General features: G+C 32.2%; 2 protein-coding genes across 2 annotated transcripts in view; one reads left to right on the top strand and one right to left on the bottom strand.

The window, feature by feature from the left end:
• Positions 1-145: 145 nt before the first annotated feature.
• Positions 146-23,907, bottom strand: part of LOC140045230 (germinal-center associated nuclear protein-like) — a 29,612-nt gene continuing 5,850 nt past the window's right edge. Inside the window, exons 9-39 of the mRNA XM_072090057.1 lie at positions 23,413-23,472; positions 23,040-23,248; positions 21,654-21,860; positions 14,799-14,912; positions 13,397-13,556; positions 13,144-13,296; positions 12,669-12,771; positions 12,241-12,326; positions 11,681-11,919; positions 10,666-10,794; positions 9,900-10,103; positions 9,306-9,500; positions 8,716-9,022; positions 8,261-8,455; positions 7,802-8,026; positions 7,378-7,539; positions 7,111-7,240; positions 6,263-6,358; positions 5,939-6,029; positions 5,523-5,695; positions 5,076-5,159; positions 4,778-4,861; positions 4,480-4,563; positions 4,182-4,265; positions 3,884-3,967; positions 3,581-3,669; positions 3,288-3,411; positions 2,768-2,897; positions 2,333-2,518; positions 1,847-1,925; positions 146-575 (exon numbers count right to left, since the gene is read on the bottom strand). Coding sequence (XP_071946158.1) covers positions 426-575; positions 1,847-1,925; positions 2,333-2,518; positions 2,768-2,897; positions 3,288-3,411; positions 3,581-3,669; positions 3,884-3,967; positions 4,182-4,265; positions 4,480-4,563; positions 4,778-4,861; positions 5,076-5,159; positions 5,523-5,695; positions 5,939-6,029; positions 6,263-6,358; positions 7,111-7,240; positions 7,378-7,539; positions 7,802-8,026; positions 8,261-8,455; positions 8,716-9,022; positions 9,306-9,500; positions 9,900-10,103; positions 10,666-10,794; positions 11,681-11,919; positions 12,241-12,326; positions 12,669-12,771; positions 13,144-13,296; positions 13,397-13,556; positions 14,799-14,912; positions 21,654-21,860; positions 23,040-23,248; positions 23,413-23,472 — 4,416 coding nt within the window. The 3' untranslated portion in view covers positions 146-425. The remainder of the gene's footprint in view (positions 576-1,846; positions 1,926-2,332; positions 2,519-2,767; positions 2,898-3,287; positions 3,412-3,580; positions 3,670-3,883; positions 3,968-4,181; positions 4,266-4,479; positions 4,564-4,777; positions 4,862-5,075; positions 5,160-5,522; positions 5,696-5,938; positions 6,030-6,262; positions 6,359-7,110; positions 7,241-7,377; positions 7,540-7,801; positions 8,027-8,260; positions 8,456-8,715; positions 9,023-9,305; positions 9,501-9,899; positions 10,104-10,665; positions 10,795-11,680; positions 11,920-12,240; positions 12,327-12,668; positions 12,772-13,143; positions 13,297-13,396; positions 13,557-14,798; positions 14,913-21,653; positions 21,861-23,039; positions 23,249-23,412; positions 23,473-23,907) is intronic.
• LOC140050196 (uncharacterized) lies at positions 15,447-17,196 on the top strand. The gene is made up of 2 exons (XM_072095284.1): positions 15,447-15,463; positions 15,832-17,196. The coding sequence occupies exon 2, from the start codon at positions 15,841-15,843 to the stop codon at positions 17,020-17,022; it is 1,182 nt and encodes a 393-aa protein (XP_071951385.1). The 5' UTR covers positions 15,447-15,463; positions 15,832-15,840; the 3' UTR covers positions 17,023-17,196.

A 23,907-nucleotide genomic window follows, 5' to 3' on the forward strand; every position in this document is an offset into this window, starting at 1 on the left:
CACATATATATATATTGTAAACAAATTAATTGTCTTCATATCCCTCGTCACACCTTGTTAACAATATATACACACATATATATATTGTAAACAAATTACTTGTCTTCATATCCCTCGTCACAATCAATATTACCGCTTTATATTATTTTCTAATTAAATAAGAACATGTCAATAACAATAATAACCAAAACACCCTTTTCTATTGCTTTTATTCTTTTCAATTATTACTTATAGTATTACAGTTCCATGAAGATGCAGATTAAGAGAGGGACCAAGTGGATTTAGCAAGGAAACCAATTCAGCTTCAATTTTTGAAAGGTTATACTGATTTCAAATTGAAGTTCTTAATTATAATGAACCTGTTCCAGTATAATAAAACCATTGGACACAATGTTCACGATTGTAATTACTATAGCAATACAATTTCAGTCGTCTAACAATGATTGTAATTTTAATTCTGCTAACTGATTGGCTCGTCGATCTCGTTGTATACTTTCACGTAATTCTTGGAGTTTGTCCTCTATTGTGCATCCAATGTATTCAAAAGGTTGTGTTACCTTGCTCTCTTGTGGTAGCTATAAAAAAATAAAATAAATTGTGGTTTAAAACAAAAAGCCTTGTTTCTTATTTAAAATATTGTATTGCTGTGTATAGTAAGATTCAATAATGTATTAAAATATATAGTGTACAAGTGTTAAGGTCTGGCTACACTATCAAACTGACAACAAATGTGATGTGCCATGGACATAATGGCATGTTTGTATGTATGTATTTTTGTTATTGCTATGTATATTTTAAGGGGGAATGTGGATAGAGGTGCTTGTCACCTGTCCATCCCTTTCTTTTCGCTGCTTGTTTTGTTTTGTGTTTTTGTATGCAGTGATAAAGTTTAATAAATAAAAAAAAAAAATTGTCATATAACTACCATATTTGGGCACATCACACTTTGTTTGTCAAACTAGTTTGATAGTGTAGACAGAGCTTTATTGCAAGATGTGTGTCTTAAGTACATGCAAGATGTGTCTTAAGTACATGCAAGATGTGTCTTAAGTACATGCAAGATGTGTCTTAAGTACATGCAAAATGTGTCTTAAGTACATGCAAAATGTGTCTTAAGTACATGCAAGATGTGTCTTAAGTACATGCAAGATGTGTCTTAAGTACATGCAAGATGTGTCTTAAGTACATGCAAGATGTGTCTTAAGTACATGCAAGATGCGTCTTAAGTACATGCAAGATGTGTCTTAAGTACATGCAAGATGTGTCTTAAGTACATGCAAAATGTGTCTTAAGTACATGCAAGATGTGTCTTAAGTACATGCAAGATGTGTCTTAAGTACATGCAAGATGTGTCTTAAGTACATGCAAGATGTGTCTTAAGTTCATGCAAGATGTGTCTTAAGTTCATGCAAGATGTGTCTTAAGTACATGCAAGATGTGTCTTAAGTACATGCAAGATGTGTCTTAAGTACATGCAAGATGTGTCTTAAGTACATGCAAGATGTGTCTTAAGTACATGCAAGATGTGTCTTAAGTACATGCAAAATGTGTCTTAAGTACATGCAAGATGTGTCTTAAGTACATGCAAGATGTTTCTTAAGTACATGCAAGATGTGTCTTAAGTACATGCAAGATGTGTCTTAAGTACATGCAAGATGCGTCTTAAGTACATGCAAAATGTGTCTTAAGTACATGCAAAATGTGTCTTAAGTACATGCAAGATGTGTCTTAAGTACATGCAAAATGTGTCTTAAGTACATGCAAGATGTGTCTTAAGTACATGCAAGATGTGTCTTAAGTACAGTACCAACGTATCCATTAAATACAATGCAACTTAGAAATAAACCTTTAATTGAAATGTTGGAGTAAAGTGTGCTAAGGGGTCTTCACCAGGTTCACTGCATGCTGACAACAGCTTGTCCAGTCTATAAAAAGAAAATAGTATTTTGACAATATACATTTAAAGTGTAGATTTATTATATAGTTATGTAGAAGCAACCATTTTATTTAGTGTGACATTAGACACCCTCACATTCAAAGAAAAGAAAATTATATTAAAATTAAACTTTTCTTATTTAAAGAGTGAGCTGTAGTTTAAAGCATATGCCCATATATGGACATGATGATGTCATACCACTACCATATTTGAGAACATCATATTTTTTTTTTTAAATTATGTTGACAGTGTAAACAGAACCTTAGGACCTTGTACTAAATGAGAGTGTATTTCTTTTACAACCAATCAATGTATTACTGTGAGTTACCACTCACTACAACATTCAGACACAATACAAAATCCTCAATATGATCTCTGCAATAACTTCTCAATTACCTTTTCATTTCTTCTTTTTCTTTGGTAAGTTGATGTTTAAAATCTTCAACCGTCTCACTTGTTTCTTTCACAATAGCAATTGGTTTTGAAATCACTTTAATTAGTGTTAGCATGTCCGCACCATCAGTTTGCTCATTACTCTCGTCCCTCTTTTTGTTTGCACTTTCATAGAATGACTTGACAATTCTGTAAAAAACATAATCAAAATTCACAATTAATAATATTCCTGCAAAAACATAATAACTAATATGACATAATGACTATATTTCCTAATCTATGATGATAAGACTTTAAACACTCATATAGGATTATGACAGTGAAAACATTTTTGTTTGGTTTCTATTATTAAATCATTGATTGTAAACCAAAATTAATACTGGTTTACAATCAATGATTATGTTGTCACTGACAAGATGAGATTGAATGGTTTCTTACTTTTCAGGGTGAAAACGCCTATCATCAGCAGTCTGCTTAGTTGCAAGTTTCCAGGAATGTGGTGGTTTGTAAGTACTTAAGTCAGATTCTAGATAATATACTAAAAACAAGCGTGGGTCTCCATCCAATTCTACAAAAGAAACAAATTAATTTCCACCTCATTTTTTTTGTACAATGTTTACTTTGTTGCAATAAAATAATTTGAACCGTTCATGAAATTATTTGTACTATTGCACTCATAAACATTAATTATTCTGTATAATATGTGAGCTTAGTGATGAATATACAACTATAACACTGGCTAGAAATATCAATTGTCAATTCAGAAAACAAGATGCTAAAATAACTAAGTGGAGTTGATAGGGCCTTACCTTCTTGGTACTGCATGGCATCTTGCAGCATTGCCAACTTATAGCTAATACATGTCTCTACTATCTTAATCCATGGAATATGAGCTACAGTAGGTACACGGCCACTTTGATCAAAACTTAATAACTAAGTGCAGTTGATAGGGCCTTACCTTCTTGGTATTGCATGGCATCTTGCAGCATTGCCAACTTATAGCTAATACATGTCTCTACTATCTTAATCCATGGAATATGAGCTACAGTCGGCACACAGCCACTTTGATCAAAACTTAATAACTAAGTGCAGTTGATAGGGCCTTACCTTCTTGGTATTGCATGGCATCTTGCAGCATTGCCAACTTATAGCTAATACATGTCTCTACTATCTTAATCCATGGAATATGAGCTACAGTCGGCACACAGCCACTTTGATCAAAACTTAATAACTAAGTGCAGTTGATAGGGCCTTACCTTCTTGGTATTGCATGGCATCTTGCAGCATTGCCAACTTATAGCTAATACATGTCTCTACTATCGTAATCCATGGAATATGAGCTACAGTCGGCACACAGCCACTTTGATCAAAACTTAATAACTAAGTGGAGTTGATAGGGCCTTACCTTCTTGGTATTGCATGGCATCTTGCAGCATTGCCAACTTATAGCTAATACATGTCTCTACTATCGTAATCCATGGAATATGAGCTACAGTCGGCACACAGCCACTTTGATCAAAACTTAATAACTAAGTGGAGTTGATAGGGCCTTACCTTCTTGGTATTGCATGGCATCTTGCAGCATTGCCAACTTATAGCTAATACATGTCTCTACTATCTTAATCCATGGAATATGAGCTACAGTCGGCACACAGCCACTTTGATCAAAACTTAATAACTAAGTGGAGTTGATAGGGCCTTACCTTCTTGGTATTGCATGGCATCTTGCAGCATTGCCAACTTATAGCTAATACATGTCTCTACTATCGTAATCCATGGAATATGAGCTACAGTCGGCACACAGCCACTTTGATCAAAACTTAATAACTAAGTGGAGTTGATAGGGCCTTACCTTCTTGGTATTGCATGGCATCTTGCAGCATTGCCAACTTATAGCTAATACATGTCTCTACTATCTTAATCCATGGAATATGAGCTACAGTAGGTACACAGCCACTTTGATCAAAACTTAATAACTAAGTGCAGTTGATAGGGCCTTACCTTCTTGGTATTGCATGGCATCTTGCAGCATTGCCAACTTATAGCTAATACATGTCTCTACTATCTTAATCCATGGAATATGAGCTACAGTAGGTACACAGCCACTTTGATCAAAACTTAATAACTAAGTGCAGTTGATAGGGCCTTACCTTCTTGGTATTGCATGGCATCTTGCAGCATTGCCAACTTATAGCTAATACATGTCTCTACTATCTTAATCCATGGAATATGCGCTACAGTAGGTACACAGCCACTTTGATCAAAACTTAATAACTAAGTGCAGTTGATAGGGCCTTACCTTCTTGGTATTGCATGGCATCTTGCAGCATTGCCAACTTACAGCTAATACATGTCTCTACTATCTTAATCCATGGAATATGCGCTACAGTAGGTACACAGCCACTTTGATCAAAACTTAATAACTAAGTGCAGTTGATAGGGCCTTACCTTCTTGGTATTGCATGGCATCTTGCAGCATTGCCAACTTATAGCTAATACATGTCTCTACTATCTTAATCCATGGAATATGAGCTACAGTAGGTACACAGCCACTTTGATCAAAACTTAATAACTAAGTGCAGTTGATAGGGCCTTACCTTCTTGGTATTGCATGGCATCTTGCAGCATTGCCAACTTATAGCTAATACATGTCTCTACTATCTTAATCCATGGAATATGAGCTACAGTCGGCACACAGCCACTTTGATCAAAACTTAATAACTAAGTGGAGTTGATATGGCCTTACCTTCTTGGTATTGCATGGCATCTTGCAGCATTGCCAACTTATAGCTAATACATGTCTCTACTATCTTAATCCATGGAATATGCGCTACAGTAGGTACACAGCCACTTTGATCAAAACTTAATAACTAAGTGCAGTTGATAGGGCCTTACCTTCTTGGTATTGCATGGCATCTTGCAGCATTGCCAACTTACAGCTAATACATGTCTCTACTATCTTAATCCATGGAATATGCGCTACAGTAGGTACACAGCCACTTTGATCAAAACTTAATAACTAAGTGCAGTTGATAGGGCCTTACCTTCTTGGTATTGCATGGCATCTTGCAGCATTGCCAACTTATAGCTAATACATGTCTCTACTATCTTAATCCATGGAATATGAGCTACAGTAGGTACACAGCCACTTTGATCAAAACTTAATAACTAAGTGCAGTTGATAGGGCCTTACCTTCTTGGTATTGCATGGCATCTTGCAGCATTGCCAACTTATAGCTAATACATGTCTCTACTATCTTAATCCATGGAATATGCGCTACAGTCGGTACACAGCCACTTTGATCAAAACTTAAGTAGCATGTATTCTCAAACTCACGTTGTCTTCTCTCCAAGATCCTCTTTACTCTGTAAAAATATAATTACAATGTTACAATTGTTAGTTACATAGATAGATAGATAGATAAAATTTTATTCGTCATAAAATAAATAAAATTACATTATGAAAATTGTCATTGGATTTCAAAGATAGTATTCTTGAATCTTTTATTTATGAAGATGTAACATCTTATTCTAACCAGCTGACGAGCATGCTTTGAATCACAAGTGATGGTAGTCATTAATAACAAGTTAAACAGATAATTACTGTACCTGTTGATGAGGGGTGCCTTTGTTCTTGAGTAGTCGGTAGTGATGGTCTTAACATACTGTAAGCATACTGAGCATGCATTATACCAATCATCTGTAAAATAAGCACAGCTACTGTTATACCAGAAAACACTGTAATCTTTATTGGTATACTGTTTTACTAATGTCATGTTGTTGCATAGTAATGCCTATAATACTTATTAGATTGCATATATCAAGAATTACATCAAACATGTGCAGATACCATTGTGGAATGTAGAGAGAACAAAACACTTATTATAAAAGGTACAAATCAAGTAAAAGTATAAGTTATAAAATGACAAATACCTAAGAAATCAGGAGGATCAGGTAACTGTAGACTACTAATCCTGGACTTGAGTCTTAACATCTGAGAATCACTATTCCAGTCAAGATGTGCTCCATCTAAAAAAACAAAAAAAAGGAAGCGCAATTAAGTTCAATTTGCTTTCATGTGTCATTGCCATTTTCCTAATAGAGATATGATTAAAGATGTATTGTCCCTTTGACTAATTCCAAAAAAATAAAAAATAACAGATTTCGAAAAAAGGTGGGTCATTTTGAAGTATCATAATAGTTATTAACTATCACCAAAAATTTGTTAAAAAAAAAATCATTTAACTGAAATACAGACGTTTTTTTGTTAAAAAAATAACATTGACTTCCAGTCAAAGTTTTCAATCAAAACATATCTCATAATGAAACGCGCTTGTTTCGCTACTCTGTATGCATAATCATAAAACTTCCTCACGATCTGTGTAAAAATACCTTCTCAACCGTGACGAGTTGTAAACAATCCTAATTAGCATACGCATAATGCGTACTCGTGGTTTGAAATCTTTGTTTACTTTCGCTCGCGACGATTTTCCAGACGAAATGTAATCAAATCAATTTACCTGTTAATTACGTAAACTTGTTGTTTTTGGCTCGAATTTTCGACTTAAAGTGAATAACTTTAATATTACTTTGATATGGCCAATTTAAATTTAGAATATTTTGACCTTCATTTTTTTGTGTTTCAAGGGACAATACATCTTTAAAGTAGACCACCGACCTCATTAAGCAATATATTAATTTATTATTATTTCAACTTTTACTGTTAATATTATGCCTGAAAATGCATGAAATTTTGTCATTTTTTCGTTCCGACTGTTTACCTATTGATTCATGATTCTTAATAGAGAATTCAGCTACAGGCCAGGAGATAGATGCAAGATGGGGTGAGGTAGCAACTTGACATAAATGACAGATTACAGAATTGTACAACCCAACAATATCCTCTGGATTCTGAAATAATTAAAAAAAAATATTAATGATTACAATGACACTGATAATCATGAGAATTATATGATTATATATTGATAATGAAAACATTGCATCTAAAGACCTTTTGTTCTGTAAAAAAAATGAAAGTTTGAACTCACTTGATCTGGAAGACCAGCTTGTTTCCTATCTCTGACATCATCATACAGACTAGTGGTAAAGAACAGCATCAAACCGTGGTCGACAAACGCCCTCAACGGAAGTTGCTTTAAAACTGGTAGTTTTGGTTGATGTAGTGCAAGCCACTCAACACTTTTTGACAACTTTAAAGAAAAAAAACAGTCATTAGTATTTAACTTTCATGGTAAAATATAAACAAAACTTGTGTATAAAGAATTAACGCAGTAATAAAATATCTGGTATTGCTATAAATTTTTAAATACATGATGATATATTAAGTGTAATGTTAACTAAAATTATTCATTGTTAAAATCTGGACACAGTTGTTTTAGCTCATTGCAGAATGTTTCAGAAAAAAACAATTCATTCTTTTCTGCTCTTTAAAATTTGAGTTATGATTCTCACCGTTTCAGTAGTCTTAAGGTCTAGTATATCTCCCAAGAGTGGCTGTATTTTATATACAGACAATAATCCTTCTCCTTCCAGCTGTTCTAGGCCTAGATTCTGAGAGCACATATCAACATCAGGACAGGTCCATCCAAGCAGGCAAACAACCAATGGTATAGCAGGTAACAGAGGCTTAGCTTGCAGAAGGTTTTTCAGTCGTAATTGTGCTAACAACCAGTATTCCTAAAAACAAAATTTCTTATTTATTACTATTTAGAAAAGAGCAAAGTAATCTTTCTTAGGACTATAAACATAATTGTCCATGCGCACTTTTAAAAACTCTAATAAATAGTAAAGGGGTTTTACAATTGACTCTAGAACATTAAAATACATAAATCTATTTGCCAGTGAGTCAATGACAGTAATTGCTAGCTTAGATCTAAAAGCTCATTCTCAAATATATCCATTATTTCTTACCTGGTCATCTATATTCTCTGGCATCTCCAAGGCTAACATAATCGCGGACATTCCTAGAAACTGATGGCGCTGTTCAACTTCTTCAACTGTAGATTGCGCAAGATCACCTTTAACGCACTTCACACATATTGATAAATTCTGTTTGTTGTAACTATGGTGATTGATTGGACTAGTATAGAGACTTATTGTGTTCACCTGAAGAGAGTGAAAATACAAATAAAGTATTGAAGTCACTACTATACATAATCTGACTACCAGATTATACATATGCATTATCTCTCTAGTATCATACTTTAGGCAAATTCTGTAATACAGTACACTGGTCAAATACTGGACTCTCCCAAAACCAGACTTTTATTGAGTTTTATTAGGTTAGACTTATGTGACACCTGTATTACAGAATTTACCTATAATACTGTAGATACACAACCACTCAGAATGTACTTTATATATACCTTGTCATTATCCATAAGGACATTGCTTTTGAAACTTTCACTAATCTTCCCTTTTGTAAACTTAGACTCTAACCAGTCACATAAGATCTCTGCATCACCAGATATATCCTGTTCATCATCAAAAACCTCTGGAATGGAGACTACAAGCTTCCAGTAGATATTGGTAGCATTTATGTCCGAGGTAGTAAGTAGTTTGCTTAAGACAGTAGCTAAGTCCAACGGAGACCACGCCTTTTGATGTTGGTGGTAAGCTAAGTAGTGATGTTGAAGGATGCTATGGGCTATGTTGGTCCTGCTATCAATCACACTGTACAATAAAAATGAATAAAAGAATCTTAAGCTCTGTCTACACTATCAAACTTTATGTGACAAAAAATGTGATGTGCCCATATATAGACATGATGATGTCATATCACTACTATATTTGGGAACATCACTACTATATTTGGGCACATCACACTTTTTTTTGTCAAACTAGTTTGATAGTGTAGACAGAGCTTTACACTGTAATCGGCTCAACACAAGGGGAAGTACACTTAGTAGCTGTAAGATTAAGATAGCTATAATATATACAAAATTATAAAGTTTACCTAACAGGTGTTTCCAATGACATCTTCGCTTTCTTACTAACTAGCATTGCACCGCCCTCTAGTGTTGGTGATACGGATGAACGAAACGGTAGCAATGCTTCTATCTGTTCCTTCATCGATATACTTGCAGGGGCTGATGGGAACTCGTACATCGCCCTTTTAAGACGAATTCTTGCAGCGTGCATATTTTTCCATCTGCAGTTAAATTAAAGATATATCTTAGTCATTAGGTTATAAACTTATACTTTAGTACTTGAAATGGGAGGGGGGGTGGGAAAGGAAGGAGGGCATATGGTGTTAAGACACATTCCAGAAATCCTCATTTGGTCTTAGTGATTGGGCTTATGTTTCTCAACGTTTTGATCAATATACTTTGAGGACGATCAAAGTATATTGATCAAAACGTCGAGAAACTCAACACTTCTTTCAGAACTAAATATATGGGGTGTACCACAAACATTTGATTTCGCCATGCAAACCTTCAAACAATATATAATTGGGCTTAAAAACAAGTGTAGTTGAACAAGCCATACATTTTTTTTTTACATAAGGTTAGTTATCTTTGGCAATTGATATTTTCTAAATATTGCCTACTTTTTGAAGTATCTTCCAATCCTTATGATCTCCATACAGCGTTGTATTTCACTAAGTCTTTGTCTTCTCGCTTCAACTTCATCACAGTAAACCTCGTTGGAAATCTCTTCCAGTTCACTTTGTAAAGTTTCTTCAATAAGTTCATTGTTAAGTGTAAAGGTTGAACGAAGTATGCACTCATATTTAAGATGTTCCTTAACTTCCCTATGAAAAAAAGTTACTTGATAGTAATACTTTTTATAATAATTTGATTTCACCAAAGCCCTCAGTAAGACTGGCAACATTCTCTTCAGTGGTACAAGAGAATTATAGCCTAATTATTCTCTTGGATGCTACTCTGTTTTGGATGTAGCTGTACATACTTATGTACAAAACACCCTTTTAACTTAACTTACTATGAAATTGTTTGCTTGACAGTAATATTTATTAATTATATCATGGACAAATGAAGGAGAATAAACCTTATGGATACATTTTGTTATTTGATATTTATTTATTTATTACCAGTTTTTCACAACTTTACACAGATTTATTTATACAGTATACTTTAACTTTGGTGGATCGAATTGTTTGATCTTAGGGTAAGATCGTTGCAACATTTCATTTGTCCATTTAAAATTGTTGTTTAAAATTAAAAATAAAAGGTGTATACAATGATTAAATTATTTTGAGGACAATTATTGGTCAGCAAATTATAAACAATACAAACTTTTGGATACTTTCAAATTTATTTAGTTCCTGGTTTACAGAATGTGTTAATACTCACCGCTCTTCAGTTACAGCAATAGATAGCAATTCTTCAGATGTTGTTTTATGAATTAAATGAATACAAATCTCTTCAGCAATTCTGGCTTTCAATTTCTCAATCCTCAATTTTTCTTTTTCCCTTTCAATTCTAAAATTTACCACAAAAAATGATTTTACATAAAAAAAAACTAAAAGAATACACAGAATTTCTATATTTATCCAAAAGAAATTAAGTAAATCAAAGATGAATCCAAATTTGGAACTTATCTATAAAAAATGTATGATTAATTGATCGTGCCAATCATTTCTGCAGTGAGTCTATTGTATTTTAAAATATATATGCATGGCTGAACTTGCTACAGTATTGTATGTTTCATAGTACTGTTGTCTAGTCTATATTGATGTAACCTATAAAACTGCAATAAAAACCCCTGTCCCTAGAGCCTTTCATTGCCTCATTCTTCCAATGCTTTATTTGTATCAATACAATTCTATATTTGTATATTGTCACCGAATGCAAGAACATTACCTAAAAAGTACCTAAACTGCTAAGTTATAATGTACCATAGAAATACAAGAACATTACCTAAAAAGTACCTAAACTGCTATGTTATAATGTACCATAGAAATTATTATATGTGATTATGTCACTAAAGACGTCTGATGAATGACTTGATTTATTTAGAACACAATATAACATAAAGTGGACAATTGATAAAAAAATTACCCTTATAAAGACCGGCAAATTAGATGGGAAAAAAATATTATAGATTGTTTTTATTTGGTCTTATCTGTGTTTGTTTTCTTTCAAGATCAAATCAAAAGTATTTAATACTAGAAAAGTTCCTGCATGGTTATAATAGATATTATGTTGTGTACAATGATGTTGTGACATCATCACAGACGTCTGATGAATGATTCATGTAGATCACAAATATAAACATAAAGTAGATAACATTTACCCATTTGAGACCTAAAATTAGCACATTAGACATTACTGGTAAAACGTTACAGATTTATTTTTAGTATTTTACCTCTGTTTTTCTAACTCTTCCAGTCTCTTTTTTTCCAAAGCTATTCGTTCAACTTCTTCCTGATAAGCCATAGTAATAGCGTCATACAACAGTGGGGTAGTTACCTCCTGTAGAATCTCAGCATGAATGATTGGGGCTTGCTTCTTCATCAGATAAATCATTCTTACTAACCCTGAGCTTAGCTCTTCACACATCTCATCTATCACCTCTAAAAAGAGATCTTTTGTTGCTTGCTTTATCTTTAAGATGGAGTAAAAATGAAAAATAAAATACACAATATGTACTCAAATAAGCTTAGATAGTCTTAGATATCTCATAGTAAATAGATGTTCTGATGTGGCAGCCAAAATATGGGCTTGCAAAACAAGGAAGACCAGCACTCACATATATTGATGTACTAGAGATTGATGCTGGTATACAGAGAGATGAACTGGCCGTCACAATGGCAGATAGGAAGTTATGGCTGAACCTACTCATATAAGTTCGGGTATGTCCCAGACTAAGTAAGTAAATATAATAAATTAGAATATGAAAGAACACCTGTAGTTTTGCATTTTTACCTGTTCAGGTGAATATTCTGGTTTCTTGGTTGATTCTATTTCTTCTGTACTTGCAGCTTCTTCAACAGCAGACGTTCCTATCGTTACTGTAATAAGAATATATGTCTCATTCAATACTGTGATTATAGAGTTTAATTATATTTTTGTCACCTCATTTCTTATATTAATCTCATTTTCATAATAAAGTCTAAATCATTTGGTGATGTTATATTTGTATTTGTATCATTTACTTTATTATCATAGTAATAAGACACATTGCAGGGCAGATCTAGCATTATAGATTAGTGGGGGTGGGGCTAAATATTTCATAAATGATCTGTCGGGTTGCAGAAAAATAGTCATTATTTTTTTTTTAATTTTAGGGGGGAGGGCAGGGCAAGCCTGCATTTACAGAATCATATGATAAATAAGTTTCTTTGTAAACTTACTAGAAATCTTCTTTTGTTGTCTAAGAAATCTTCCTTCTGGATCAAAGCTTGTCATTGGTACGTGAGGCTCTAACACAGGAAGCGGTTGGAGATTGTTTACAACCTAAATTGACAACAATAAATAAAAACAATCTATGTAGCGAATGACCAAACCTGTATTGAACTAAACTTGGTTGATAATGTATGGATGATGGTGGTAATACACTGAAAAGACAATTAAAGGCCAACTCAGACAGCGTCGCATGACGAGACCTGAGTGTGAAGATTAAACATGTTTAAAGTTCTCTCGATGACCCAAAACTACGCCCGGAGCCACCTCAAGACGACTCGTCACGCTGCAACTCAGATAGCACTGATGAGTTAATTCAACTCATCGGACCTCGTCATACAACGCTGTCTGAGTTGGCTTAAAGTTGGTACTTGTTTGTATTTAGTAGTCAATGTTGATGATGGCAGATGAACGCATAATGCTTACCTGTCCAATGCTATACAAGTTCTTAGATTCAATTAGTTTCAATGCTCTTGTCGCACTGATGGCATTGCTAGGCCGAACAAAAGAATATTTGCTTTCAAATATAATATCACCATCAGTAACCTCAAGACCATGACTGGCACAAAACTCAGATGCCTACAGTGAAACAACAAAATAATAAATTAAAAAAGCATTATACAATTAAATGAAAGAGAATAGTTTAAATACATATTCAAAATTATTGTTAATTGCAAACCTCATTTTGATCTTCAAAAGAGAGTTGTCGTACAAACTCTTTCAAAGGGTAGGATCCACCACGTGCAGTACTGTAAGCCTTCACCATTGTCTCTAAAGCTGACCCTCTAACCTGCGTGAAGTAACGATGCAAAGCACAGGCAGGCAAGTATGTGGCTGATCTGTAAATATTAAGAAAAAACATAAAATAAAACACTTGACACAAACTGTAGCTTTCTATTATAATAAAAAAAGGAAAAAGGACAGTTTCTGAAATGTTACTTGTTACATTAATTGTCTTTTACTAGATGGTTCTCGAATACACAGTAATTTCAGCGTAAAAAAACTGACTATTTCAAATGTACGTACCGCAGGACTATAAATATATTGTCGTTTTCAGAAACGAATAAATAGACACGATGATTAATGTAGTCAACTAAAATTAGCACACTGGGAATTAGGTCTACTTCCGAAGGGGAAACTTGTCTTAAAATGAGTCCAAAAAACTAAAACTGTCCCTGTTATAGTCGATTGAAATAGTAAAGTACATGTAACGATACATCACTACGACGTTTATATTTTGTATAATTACTAATTAATACAATAAACAGTAACCACATTCACAGTAAGAAAATTTTGATTCAAAGGGCGACCAAAAATGGTTATTACGTACAGTATTTACAATATTGTCAAAGTATTTACAATATTGTCAAAGTATTGCAATGCTATATCCCAGTTTTAAATTTATTCTCAAAGGGCCCATAAATTTACCTACTTGTGTTAAACCATGGAGAGCTCATAAATTTACCTACAAACTGGGAGTCTGAGAGATTGGAATGTTCCATTCATCGCAGATCAATACATTTGTATAAATGTATATTAAATCTATCAAAATAGTATTTTTTAAAGAAAATCGGCCTGTCTTCAACATTATGATGCTGTACTCGAACTGTTTAATCGGTTTTCAGCTATTAAAAACAATTATCGTAGGAGGAGATAGGAAAATGCGAAGCGTCAATAAATAATTATCGAACTCAATTTAATTAGTAAACAGGGTTACATCAGGTGGTTAAAATCAGTACCGAAAATACGAACCAACTTTTGCCCTTAAGTAAATTTATATATAGATTATTGAGAGCATCAGACCATCATTGACGGTTCAGTTGCCTTTGAGTTAGACCAACAATTTATGTGTTTAATATATTTTTTCTCATTTGTAGTGGTTGTATAGGTTGGCGTTTTATGCTCTTGCAATATGATTTGAGGAAAGGCATTGGTTCAATTCTGATATTGGACCAATACTACTATCGGTCTATCTATAAAGTTTTGTAGTTTAAGTATACATGCTTTAGAGAGACAAGGTAAATTAAGAAATGTTGCTTTCTGTTGATTTCTGTTTACTGCTTTTCATAATACATACTTACTTGACAAGTTTAAAGAAGCGTACATAGTTGTTGCTATTCAATGCTGTAAACACCTGTACAGCAAACTTTACTTGGCTTGATTCTCTTACTTCAAAACGGTATTTTTGCACTTCTCTAAAAAAAAAACAACCAAAAAATCAGAACTTTCCCCTATTTGAAATGTTTAAAAAAAAAAACTAATATTAAGTATCATTTTTATTTAACCGCATTCATAAAAGGTGACATTAAAAACTTAAGAAATAGGCAAACAAAAGTTATTTCAAAATAATCAATGAACAATTAGAATGCTAAACAATAGTTTTATTTTCAAAGAATTAATAAACTTTTTGTATTGTATTCAACCAGTTTAAAATGAAACACAAATATAAATAACTGTCGTTGTACCGCTGCATTTGAATTTGAATGAATATAGTAAAGCAGGGGTTGAATAGGGAAATACCCTGTTAGTGATATATATGTGTACTTTATACAATCAATCGTGCATTTTTGTTGGTATTATAATGGTAACCATAATAACATGTATTTACATTGTAAATTACACAGTGACTATCTAGTCAGTGATTGGCTGTTAGTTTGTATTGTATTCATATAAAGCAAAAATAAGTTAAAGCAGTTAAGCATGTTAATATTATTTGGCAGATGACAGAAGAGAGCGTGGCAAATAGGTAAAAAACTATTATAAGACATCAACAATTTTGATATTTTTAACACTGTTAATGTTGAACTTTAGATACTCTAATTTATATAGATTACAATTGACATTGCTTTTTATTTGCTTTTTTAAACAGTTTTTAATTATTTTTATGTATATATATAAATCCAAACAATTAATTTGTTCAAGAATTAAATTTAACTAACATTATTCAATTACACCACCAGTGTATGTAATGATACTAATTTAATACTTACTGATTCGTTTAACCTTTTTCAAATAACTTTAACTGAAAATGCATTAATTAAAGCGAATTTTATTGAAATTATTAATTACTGTAATAACAAACAAATAACAAATTTATCTTTATTTTTTATACAGATCTTTACAATGAAATACCCTTTCATGACAACATCAATTGAGATGCGTGGTGGAAAGCGAAGCCCACTGTTAATGACAGTGAGCTACTTGGCATTTATTATTGGTAGTAGTGAAGTGTTCTGCTATCGAGGTACACCAGCATGTGGCACACAAGATGGATGTACGTTTGATGCGGAGATTGGGATCTTAAATTGTAAAAGTCTTAAAATGCAGACTATTCCATTAGAATTGTGTCCTGAGGTAAAATACCTGGACATGCGGTACAACTATCTTGTACGGTTATCAACTCAGATCTACAACTACCACCCAAACTTGGAAATCTTGAATCTAGGAGCGACTGGCATTACCACAATCACGCCAGATGTCTTCAAGAAATGTGACAGTATCAATTTTGTTTATCTGGATACCAATGAAATTACAACACTGAAAAGGAGATCATTTGACGGTCTGACGTCTCTTCAATATTTGTACCTCTCCGCAAATAAACTTTCTCACATCAAAGCAATGATCTTTGACCCACTGAATAAAACTCTGCTGTACCTTGATCTTTCCCATAATGCAATAATGAAGATCGAAGTTGGAAGTTTCCAACCGTTGACCAATCTGAAACGACTTTTTCTTCAGAAAAACCAGCTGACTCACATCAACTCTGGAATGCTGAGAGGGTTACAATCCCTAACCCATCTTTATCTGTCTAACAACCAAATCAAGTACATTCCACATAACACTTTCAAGAATCTTCCAAATCTTACCGACTTGAAGCTTGGTCATAACCCAATGGTTTCTATCCACAACGGAGCGTTAGGTCATCTGGCAAAACTCTCATTCCTGGATCTCATGAGTACACAAATCACAACTCTGCAGAACATCTCTTGCTTGTTTTCAAAATCGTCTCAGCTGGAAACTTTCTATATCTCTGGGACAACCCTGGTTTGTGATGCAAGTTTTGAGTCGTGGAGAAAATGGTATAAAGGGTCAGCTGTCCATAATTTGAGGACAACAACGTGTGTTTCTTATGATGATCCACCAGTAACCATGGAATGGTGGTCGCACAATTCATCTTCTTTAACACCACCATCGATCAACAAACTTTTGTTGAGTCAGAGTGATTTGAACATTGGGATAAGAAACAATTTATCAGTTATAGTTTTTACTGCCATGATGATTTTATCAATAAGTTTCAATATCTGATATTTAACTAAAAAATTCAGCAATGTAAACTATCACCTTGAATGATATGTTACTGTATCGATGCTTTTTAAAATTTTTTTTTATTAAAGATCACAATTTTAAAATGTTTTTTTAAAGCTAAACACTGGCTTGTATTGTAAATATTGGATTGTTTGATTTTATAAAATAATAAATACCACTGCAATATTTTCTAACTAAGAAATTACTGTTAGTCTGTACTATAATTTACTTAAATAATTTAGATCAGAAAACCTCAGAATACTTGTTTCATGAAGGTATTCATTTTACAGTATTTAAGATTTATTTATGTAAATTCTGGACTTTTTTTAAATGTATATAACATTTTATACAAAATTTGAATAAAAATAATAATAGTAAAACAAAATGTGTTCTTTAATATTATTCATATTATCTATTGTGCGAAATATAACATTTTAATCAACAGAAGAGAGACTGATATATTAATAAAGTGAGTACTTTTTACCGATTCTAAGTTTAAACATTCGTTTTGCAATAGGGGAGTCCAGGCACACAAGAATGGTTTTTTAAAAGTTGTTTATACAATTTAATATAATCAATTGTCAAGCATTATCAAATTGACATTTTTGGGACTCCCCCTCAAATAACTGTAAATTTTAACAAAGTACAAGGAAGTAAAAAGGTTCATCAGAGAAATTATATTTAAAGATAAGATTAGATTAATCTAAATTCATACTTCAAAAAGTGTTCCAAACAATACTGCATTTTAACACATTGCAGCATCTACTTTTAGAGTATTACAATTACATATTAAATATCAAAATTCAGTTTAATCAATACTTGGAAGTGTTTTACCTGCCATATTACTAACTTTTATTATTCAAGCATTTATCAAATAAATAGAATAATAATACTATTATAATTATTAATATTATTTACACTATATGACTTAAAACAAATGTTTCAATCTTTTATTAATTGTAAAGTATAAGTTAGGTTGTCTCCATTATTATGGTTTCTGCACAGAAATGCAAACAAATAAAGTAATAAAATAGTGAAATAATAAATTATTATTACCTTTATCAGAAAATTAGTTAGATGTATGTTTAGCATGTTTGTTTAAACCTATTCTCTACTCTACTATATCCTTATACTTGTTATCAAATGCACTTGATCATATTTTGTGTAATTCAAAAGAAATGATTACTCAGAGCGGTGTCGTATCGGTTGGTCTGAGTGACCACTGCCTTATTTACTGTACTAGGAAAAAAATGAAACTTAAAAATAACAATCATAATACTGTGAAGATCAGATCATCCCTTAAAAAATATAATGTAAACGATTACAAGTCGAAATTAAACGATGTAACTTGGAATGAAATTGAAAGTATTCCTGATGTTAATTTTGCCTGGAATTATTTCAAAGAAACATTGACTAATATTATTGATTATTATTAACTTCTATCTTAAAAAAATTAAAGAAAACAGAAATAATCCTAAAAAGCTATGGAAATACCTTAAGGACATTGGCTATAGTACTAAGAGGAAAGAATGTAAAAAATTTTTTTTTTAGATATTGATGGTAACGCATGTTTTAATAATTGTTCTATATCTAATTACTTTAATGACTATTTTACAAATATTGCATCTGACCTTGTATCCGAACTGCCTATGTGCAATAATTATATTTTTGATACTAATTCTGAGCATTTTAAATCTTTTTATAATTCTAGAAATGTACTGCCGAATAAGTTTATACTGTCCGAAGTTAATGAAGAGACCATATTTCATGAACTAAACAAACTAAACGCTAATAAAGGACCAGGACTCGATAATCTTCCAGCCAGATTCTTAAAAGATGGCGCAATTATCCTTAAGAAGCCTGTAACCTATATTGTAAAACAATCTATAAGTAAAAAAGTAGTTCCAAATGATATGAAAACGGCGAAGGTTTTGCCTCTTCACAAGAAAGGTTCGAAAGATGTGAGAAACTACAGACCCATTAGTATTTTAAGTAGCATGTCTAAACTCTTAGAAAGAGTGGTTTATGATAAACTCGAAAAGTACTTGTTTGAAAATAAGTTACTTTATGAATTTCAAAGTGGTTTCAGAAGAACCTTCTCTACCGACTCAATCCTCATTCACTTAAACGATTTTATTAGAACACAGATTTCAAAAGGCAATTATGCTGGCATGGTCATGCTTGACCTGCAAAAAGCCTTCGACACAGTCGACCATTCTATTCTGTGTAAAAAATTAGAAGCTATGGGGGTTGGGTCGGTAGAATGGTTCCGGTCTTATTTATCTATTAGAAGACAGATTGTTTGTATCGATGGAACTTTTTCAGAACCCAAACTTTGTACACATGGAGTTCCACAAGGTAGCATATTAGGTCCGCTTCTGTTTATATGTTACATTAATGATATGTCAATATGCATTGAGAATGACTGTAAATTGTTATTATACGCTGATGATAGCGCAATGTTGGTGGCCCATCGTGACCCAGTATATATTTCTAATAAACTAGGGCATAATATGGAAGTATACAATAACTGGTTGGTTGAAAATAAATTATCCATGCACCCACAAAAAACGGAGTGCATCATTTTTGGATCCAAAAAGAAATTAAAGAATATCGAACAATTCGAAGTCCTCTATAATGAACATACCATCCATAGTTGCAATTCCATTAAATACCTTGGTTTACAAATAGATAATTGTGTGTCTAATGAAGAATATGTTAACAATATAATTAAAAAAGCAAATTCCAGATTAAAGTTCATGTACAGACAAGCTAGCTGTTTGGACATGCAAAGTCGTAAGCTGTTATGCACGGCGTTAATTCAAAGTATTCTTGATTATGCTGTCTCGTCCTGGTATTGTGGTATCAGTATATATATATATATATCACACCAGGCGGTTTAGAATTAACTTTCTATGCCTAATGTGTTTATATAATATATAAACTGTACTAAATAATAATGACGTTATCCAAATTCCTTCACTTGCACTGATGAAGGGCTAGTGTTGCCCGAAAGCTCTGCTAACTTTTCTGGCTGTTTACTTTATCGTTTTGATTTAGCTTTTCGCTTTTTATTTTTGTATCTCCATTAAGATCCAGCCACTGATACCCACAGCATTGTCATTTTTTTCAGTAATTTGCCTTTGGATTTATATATATATATATATATATATATATATATATATATCTTTTTATTTCTAGGGCCGCCTTAACTGTCGTGTAAGAGTTTAATTTTAGGTTATTTCTCATGAAAGTTATTTTTATATTATTATAGGAAATTACCAAGGTAGACGAACCATTGTAATACTAAGTGAAGTTTCAATGAACATTAAAAAATAGATTAAAGACAAGTATCTACCCAAACAATACTGATAGAGTACAGGAATTTTCAGAATAATTTAACTGTACAGTATACAAATAAGTTGTTATGACAATACCTACTATAGGAAAGTTCAAAGTATGTATTTTGTCAACAAAGAAAATACCATTGTTTATCAACAAAATAAAAGTAAACAATTATTATTTGCCTTTCTAAGTAATCTACCAAATTAAATGATTTAAATGATGACAATAAAGGAGAATAAGATTCTTGAAAATCAAAGCATAAAATTCTCAAAATGTGTGGTCTGTTTATTTTGAGTAGTTACTTACACTGCAATTATACAAACTTTGTATTATTAATATTTTTTATCAAAGTTTCAATGGAAAGACATTTCAACATCATTGTCTGTAATCTATGATTAGATATTTTATTGATCAGCATTGTAATCAGTGTTTGCTTATCTAACACAAAAAAAAGTGGAAACAAATTTGTTTAAAAGTTTTAAAAAACCTTCAATGGCTAACAAGTAACGTGAATGTTTGTATAAAAAGAAACAATTGGGATCTTAATAATAAGAATTCAGACTTTATTGTAGTAGAAAAAAACAAGGCAATAGGTAAAGGTTAAACCAGGGAGAAACATACTATATATTCTGCTCAAGAACCATCTTCTTGTTTAGTTGCTTCCTTTTTCCTATTTTTTCTTCTGAGATGACCAATTTAATTTCATTAAATTTTTTATTCTAAATTGTTTTGTGCTTTATTTTATCTATATAAATTATATTTATTTTACTTTAATTGTTATTGTTACATGTTTATGTCTCGTCATGATGTATTCTTGTGAGGGTTCCTAATGATCAGCTTCGGCTAGATGGACCACCCTCATAAAATATTGTTGAAATAAATAAATAAACATTAAAAATGTAAACTAAAGTGAAAAACACATTTCAATGAAACAAGGACCATAAAGTGTCTTTTGCTAAACATACAAAATGCAAGAAAATTAAGAAAAATTTAAAAAGGTGAGTTTTTAAAGTTACCTTAAAATTAGCAATTAAACTGAGAATCTTTAAATCGTTATATATTTTTTTAGCAGTGAATATAGTTAATGATAAACTAAGAGGTTTCATGGTATAAAGCCTTGTCTACACTATCAAACTATCAAAAAAAAATGTGATGTGCCCATATATGGACATGATGATGTCATATCATTACCATATTTGGGAATATCACTACTTTATTTATATTTATCACACTTTTTTTTGTCAAACTTGTTTGATAGTGGAGACAGAGCTTAATAAGACACTAACCTGAGTATGTCTCCTTGATTAAGATTGAGTAAAACATTATAACCTCTGAACTCTGCTTCATTTGGGCAAACCGTTCCTTCTTCATCTAAATCGGAGTAAAACTGCTTTAAACTCTGAAGACATTTTGTCAAATTCTCGTTATTTATCTTTGGGTCAAATGCTCGAGTACCTGCTTCACATAGACGATGTGCGCAGTAAATATGAAACCTATAAATAGAATAGAAATTACTACATTAAGTTTTGTATTCAGAATTTCACATGTGTTAAGTTCATAGATCTTGAGGGTGGATATAACATTTCAAGAGTTACAAATGACAGATTTATTAAATTGGTATTGATCTAGTCTAGGTTCAAGACTGCGTTTTGACTTTGGCACATTTAATGACTGGTGGACTAATATACAAAATGCAAATTAAATACAGACTTCAGCAAGCCTAGTTCTGGTAAATAAATGTTCACACAATTTTTGATAATAAAAAAAACCATTTATAACATAACATAACACAGTTATATAACAATCATATTCAGAAACATTATTTCTCATTCTATTTTGAGAATGGTTTTTGATATAATTATTTTTAAATATGTATATGTATAATACATGGCCTGTCACTATTTAAAAAGATTTTGCTAATAATTATTAATAACCCAACTATTATACAGTACACTATAAGGTTCTGAAACATTAAAAAAAATCCCTCTGAATTCCATTTCATTTATATTTGTTGTGAATATAAAAGGAGCAGTGGAGTGTAAACACAAAGTAAACATGTAGATGAGATTTGAATAGAATACACAATATAAAATTCCCCTGGAAGAAACTTTTTGAATATTTGAACTTTAAACTTATTCTATAAAATAAATTAGTAGCAACATAAAAATATCTATTTTACAAAATTTACATACAGCCATATTATATGCTAACTCCCTACTATTTTCGAAAGAAAACAAAACACTGGGTTATTTTAAATGCATAGTCCGATATGTACAGGGGACCTCCAGTTTTAAATCTACCACCATAACAATGGTCGAGGAGTGCCTTGAACCTGTCCTGACATGGTTTGTCAGTTCACTCAACTCGACCTCTGCATTATTCATTCTTTATAAGCCTTCAAACCTGTTACAAAATCTTTATTTGCTATAAAATCTACTGATGCAAGATTTCTCAAGGATCACAATCGCTAAGCAGAATTTATTATCTTATACAATGTAATTTTCATCAGACAATGATTCTATATGTTATTGTAGACAGCACCCTCTATGGGGCCTTTTTTCAGCTGATGAGTTGGATGTAAACGTTGGAAAGTTTTTCTGTCCTTTTTCTTCACTATATTCCTGTAACTTTTAATCCTTTTTTCTAATATCTTTTAAAAATGTTTTACAAACCTTGCACACTTTTCAACGAGATCTACAGCTGTCAAGTTACATAAATGTTGCTGTGTTATATCCTTTCTGATACCACGAGTTCTATTCCAAACAAAATCAAACCAATCTGCCCATCTACCCTCACCCTTGTCCATGATAGATGTTAACAAGTAATCCATTGTCATATTAAGAACTGCCGAAGGTCGAAGTTCATGAGGCAATGGGGCTTCCTATATGAATAAAAAATATCTTATTGAGGAATGTTAAAATTTGGTAGAAATTCATCTCAAACCAACCACTCTCAGCTGATTTAAATATGCTTAGCCTAAGATTTAATAATTTAGATGATTTATATACTTGTTGTTTAAGAATGAGGCTGATAACAATAACTTACTTGGTCTGCAGATGATCTACTATACTCTTTAACAGCTATAGCATGGTTTATTTGTGGGTTCTGAAAATAATTGATGATCACATATTTAAGCAGTTTTACTTTGACTTTTACTCAAAGCAATAAAATACAAATCATAATTTTCAGGACTCAATATTCCAATATTATACAGTGTCATCATCAGGATAAGCAATATAGCCTATTATACAGTGTCATCATCAGGATAAGCAATATAGCCTATTATACAGTGTCATCATCAGGATAAGCAATTTAGCCTATTATACAGTGTCATCATCAGGATAAGCAATATAGCCTATTATACAGTGTCATCATCAGGATAAGCAATATAGCCTATTATACAGTGTCATCATCAGGATAAGCAATTTAGCCTATTATACAGTGTCATCATCAGGATAAGCAATATAGCCTATTATACAGTGTCATCATCAGGATAAGCAATATAGCCTATTATACAGTGTCATCATCAGGATAAGCAAT

The sequence above is a fragment of the Antedon mediterranea genome, chromosome 1 (genome assembly GCF_964355755.1).
Source record: "Antedon mediterranea chromosome 1, ecAntMedi1.1, whole genome shotgun sequence".
Classification (NCBI taxonomy): Eukaryota; Metazoa; Echinodermata; class Crinoidea; order Comatulida; family Antedonidae; genus Antedon; species Antedon mediterranea.